The sequence below is a fragment of the Hydra viridissima genome, unplaced genomic scaffold (assembly GCF_058129835.1).
Source record: "Hydra viridissima isolate aposymbiotic clone 2 unplaced genomic scaffold, HvirCarnegie_v1 scaffold_12, whole genome shotgun sequence".
NCBI classification, from domain to species: domain Eukaryota; kingdom Metazoa; phylum Cnidaria; class Hydrozoa; order Anthoathecata; family Hydridae; genus Hydra; species Hydra viridissima.
The window spans coordinates 6,614,999-6,618,889 of record NW_028324311.1 but is presented as its reverse complement, the minus strand read 5'-3'; the positions used below and the strand labels follow the sequence as shown (position 1 = coordinate 6,618,889).

At 29.7% G+C, this 3,891-nt stretch overlaps 1 protein-coding gene across 1 annotated transcript; it reads left to right on the top strand.

Annotated features, from left to right (window-relative positions):
- The first annotated feature begins 1,120 nt into the window (after positions 1-1,120).
- Positions 1,121-3,304, top strand: LOC149880997 (uncharacterized). The gene is made up of 2 exons (XM_090069731.1): positions 1,121-2,494; positions 3,087-3,304. The coding sequence occupies exon 1, from the start codon at positions 1,146-1,148 to the stop codon at positions 1,668-1,670; it is 525 nt and encodes a 174-aa protein (XP_089925857.1). The 5' UTR covers positions 1,121-1,145; the 3' UTR covers positions 1,671-2,494; positions 3,087-3,304.
- The last annotated feature ends 587 nt before the right edge of the window (positions 3,305-3,891 follow it).

Below are 3,891 nucleotides of genomic sequence, written 5' to 3'. Positions count from 1 at the left end.
TGTTGGTGTGGACGTGCTGGAATTTTGGAGAGCAAATAAATACAAATTTCCTCTCCTTGCTCAAGCTGCTAAAAAATGGCTATGTGTACCTGCTTCCTCAGCATCTTCAGAAAGAGCTTTTAGTGCCGGTGGTGGAATTGTCTCTTATAAAAGAACAAAATTGCAGCCTGAACAAGTTGAAAAATTGTTGTACATTCAGCAAAACTACCCTAAGGTCCAGATCAAAAGATGGCTTCTAACCAGTCGGGATGAAAAAGAGGAATTGTTTGAAGAGGCTTCTACCAATAACTCTCAGAATTCAGCTGCTTCAAGTCAGGGACTTCCTACTTCAACTCTTACATCAGCAGTTGAAATGGATGACTAACTTAAATTGGTTCATTGCCTTAGTGGCGTCATTGGTTTATTTTACTGCTTAAAGTTTATAAAATTTGCCATATAGTGATTTAGTGATTTCAATAAACCTTGACTTTGAGATTAAATTTTAATCTTTTTCTTATATTAAGTCACAGGCACAAACCTTAACGTGTTAAACATGTCACGTCAACAATTTATCAAGTAAAAAATTATTTTTTGTTTTTAGCTGTTTTTTGCTTCAACTTAAGTCTTGAATAAATTAAAAAATCAAAATTACAAATAAAGTTTTGTTTATTTCTTTTTTTTACATTAAATAGTGCACTTGTCAGCAATTTTATGACAGTATTTAGGTTTTTAAAAAAATTATTTTTTTAGTCGGAAAAAATAATATCGAAATGAATCGATAAGTATCGTTATCGTTTGAGTTACGATTTGAGTTACGATATTTAGGTAATTGACCGATAAATATCGTAATGAATCGATAAATATCGAAACTTTATCGTGCAAACTTTTTGGGTACGATATTATCGTAATATAAAAAAACTTACGATATGCACATTCCGATACCTTATCGTATCGTATCATAATACGATATGTTTCGATACGCAGACCCTTAACTGCGAATCGACTTCCATGCAAAAAAATCGAGGCGACCTCTGTGACCTCATGCTTTAAAATCATTTTTACACTGTGAGTTTTAATAAAAACCGACTTAATTCTGTGAAGTGAATGAAAATTCCGTAGTTCAATAACGTACGGTAAGTTTTTATTTGATTCAGTTTTACCTTGCGATGGTTTTTATAAATTATCAAAATGGCTACATTCACTCTTCGATCAAACATTCAGTTTCTAGAGAGTTTGAGCATCTTTTAGAGGATGAAGATAATTCTATTAAAGTTTTAGCACAGGAGGAACGTGATAACATATATGTTATTTGCAAAGTGGGTGGTGATGGTCAGAGTGACCAATCTGAGTTTCAGAATGCAGCAACTATGAAGAAGGGTGTGGATGATTACACTGTGTATAGTAAAGTGTTTGTACTGTTGGAGATTCGAAGTGGAAAAAAGATACTATGGAAAAATTGTAATCCAAATAGTCCAGATGCAACCTGTCATCTTATGTTTTGTTTTTCCAAAGAGACTGCTAGTTTTATTCAAGAGAAGTTTGAACATTTACAAAATGAAATTTTGTCTTTAGAGAATATTAACTTTACATTTCATGACAATACTATTGTTATAAATTCAAGTTTGTCAACCATTTATACCACAATGAATGATGGTAAAACACTTAATGCTGTGGTATCAAAAATGCTTTAAAAAAATATAGCATCTCAGTACTGTCATGTATGTCAAGCAAGTCCTAAGGAGTTTAATTTGGAAACCTTTTGGGATAAAGATATAAATGTAGACAAGAATAAATTGAAATTTGGAATTTGCAGTCTTCATTTGTGGATATGCAGCATGGAGTGGGTTTTTTTTAGTACTGCTTGCAAACTTCCAGCAGTGAAACAAGGAAGAAAAATTCCAGCAAAAAACAGCCAAGAATTTATTGAAAACAAAAAAAATTCCAGCACTTATTCAAAATACAATTAAAAATAAGGGTATCTTTTGTCAGGAAGGGAAGTGGTACATCCAACACTGGTAATGTTGCACGAAAATTCTTTAATAATCCATCTGTGACTGGAAGAATTTTAAATTTGAATACCACTATGATCAAACCATTTAGGGACCTGCTCATTGATATGAATAGTACAACCGCAAGACCGGATGTGAAAATTTTTAAGCAGAAATCTAAACGTCTGTTTTGGTCATAGTTTGGTTTCATTTCTAATTATCAGTTTTTAAAAACCATTCCAATGTCACAGTGTTTGCATAGAATGGTAGTTCATGGTGTTTCTTTTATTAAATATTTTAAGTATCCAATAGGTTCTTTGTCTGAGAGTGCCATTGAAACCAGTAACAAAGCCAACAAAACTGCACGAGTAGGTCATGCACATTTAACTTCTTTTGCTGAAAATACTAGGGATACAGCTAGTTATCTATTTATGACATCTGACATGTACCTATACTGTAAGAAGAACAAAATGCAAGAGGTATAAAAGCTATACTGCAAGAAGATTAAGCTGATAACTGTTCTTAAGGTAAATATTGGAGAAAATTTAGATATTTAATGTTATTGTTTAATTTTATTAATGATACATTTTAGGTGCTGGTGCTTGCCAATCTGATATTTCTGAGGTCTTTTAACATAATCAACACAGTATGTTCTTTTTATGCTAGTAAAAAAAAAAAACTAATTGTTAGAAAAGATGAAACATAAGAATCCCAAACTTTTATGTTTGAAGAAAAATTGCATCAATTGGCCTCAAGTTGACTCAATTTTGCCATGTTTTTGTTTTCCTCAAAAATGTGTCTAAAGTCCTTTTTCTACTAAGTGATGCATAATGCGATTCTTGAAGGCTTGTTGTAAATATTAAATGTTGCTCCACATTTAATATTTACAACAAAAATTTTAATTATATTTCAATTTATTTATTTATATTATATTTAATCATATTTCAATTTATCTATTTATTACAGTGAATAGAGTATTTTCTTGAATGTATAATTATTAGAATTAGAGTTTGATAATAGATAATTTCTTATAATAAATAGTTTATATCTTAAACTATACTATTTATTACAATAACAAAACTTTTTAAAATTTTAATGTTTGTTATTAAATAATTTTAGGAAGTCAAAGAGAAATAATTCATGTTAAGAAAAGAAATCAAGGAAGCATCATTAAACCATGCAGCTGTAATTGATAAGCAACTTTTAAAAAACGGCTATTTTCATAGCCACATATTGTTAAAAACCTATTATAGCATCAGAACCTTTATTCTGCATTTGAGGGGAATGGAACTTCTGGAGTATTTATTTTACTTTTATTTATAATAAAATGCTTATGTTATTTCCTTTTTTATTTAACATGAAAATATAAGTTGGAGACTAAAAATGCCTGTAACCCCTAAAAAAGATAAACTGATATATCAGACTTAGAGTTTTAAATATCAAAAACTATCGGTTTTATATCTTTTTAATCAATAATCGAATTAGTCCGGATAAACCAACTAAAAAACCGGAATGAAACCGGTTTTAAAAAAGACCGGACTTTTTTTTATAAATATATGTATAAACAAGCAATATCTCATAATTGATACTTATTTTAAAAAATTACTTCAAAATGTTAAACAGTTCTCTAGTTATAAGGCTATCTAGTTATAATTTCCTTTTTTTCTATCAGCGCGACTGGTTCGTACTGCGCTTTAATTTTTTGCGAACTGTAAGACGGCTGTACGGTATTGCTCTTGCATTTAAAATTCAGGGAAAAGCGTGTTATTACTTTCTTGCTGGTATTTTGAAAGTTTTAAATGTGATATAAGTGATACAGTATTAACAAATTACTTTTTATTTACAAACTATCTTTTATATATTTCTATATCTTATGCATTGTGTTTTATTTAATTTATTGATAAATAAGAGTAAATTTTACACT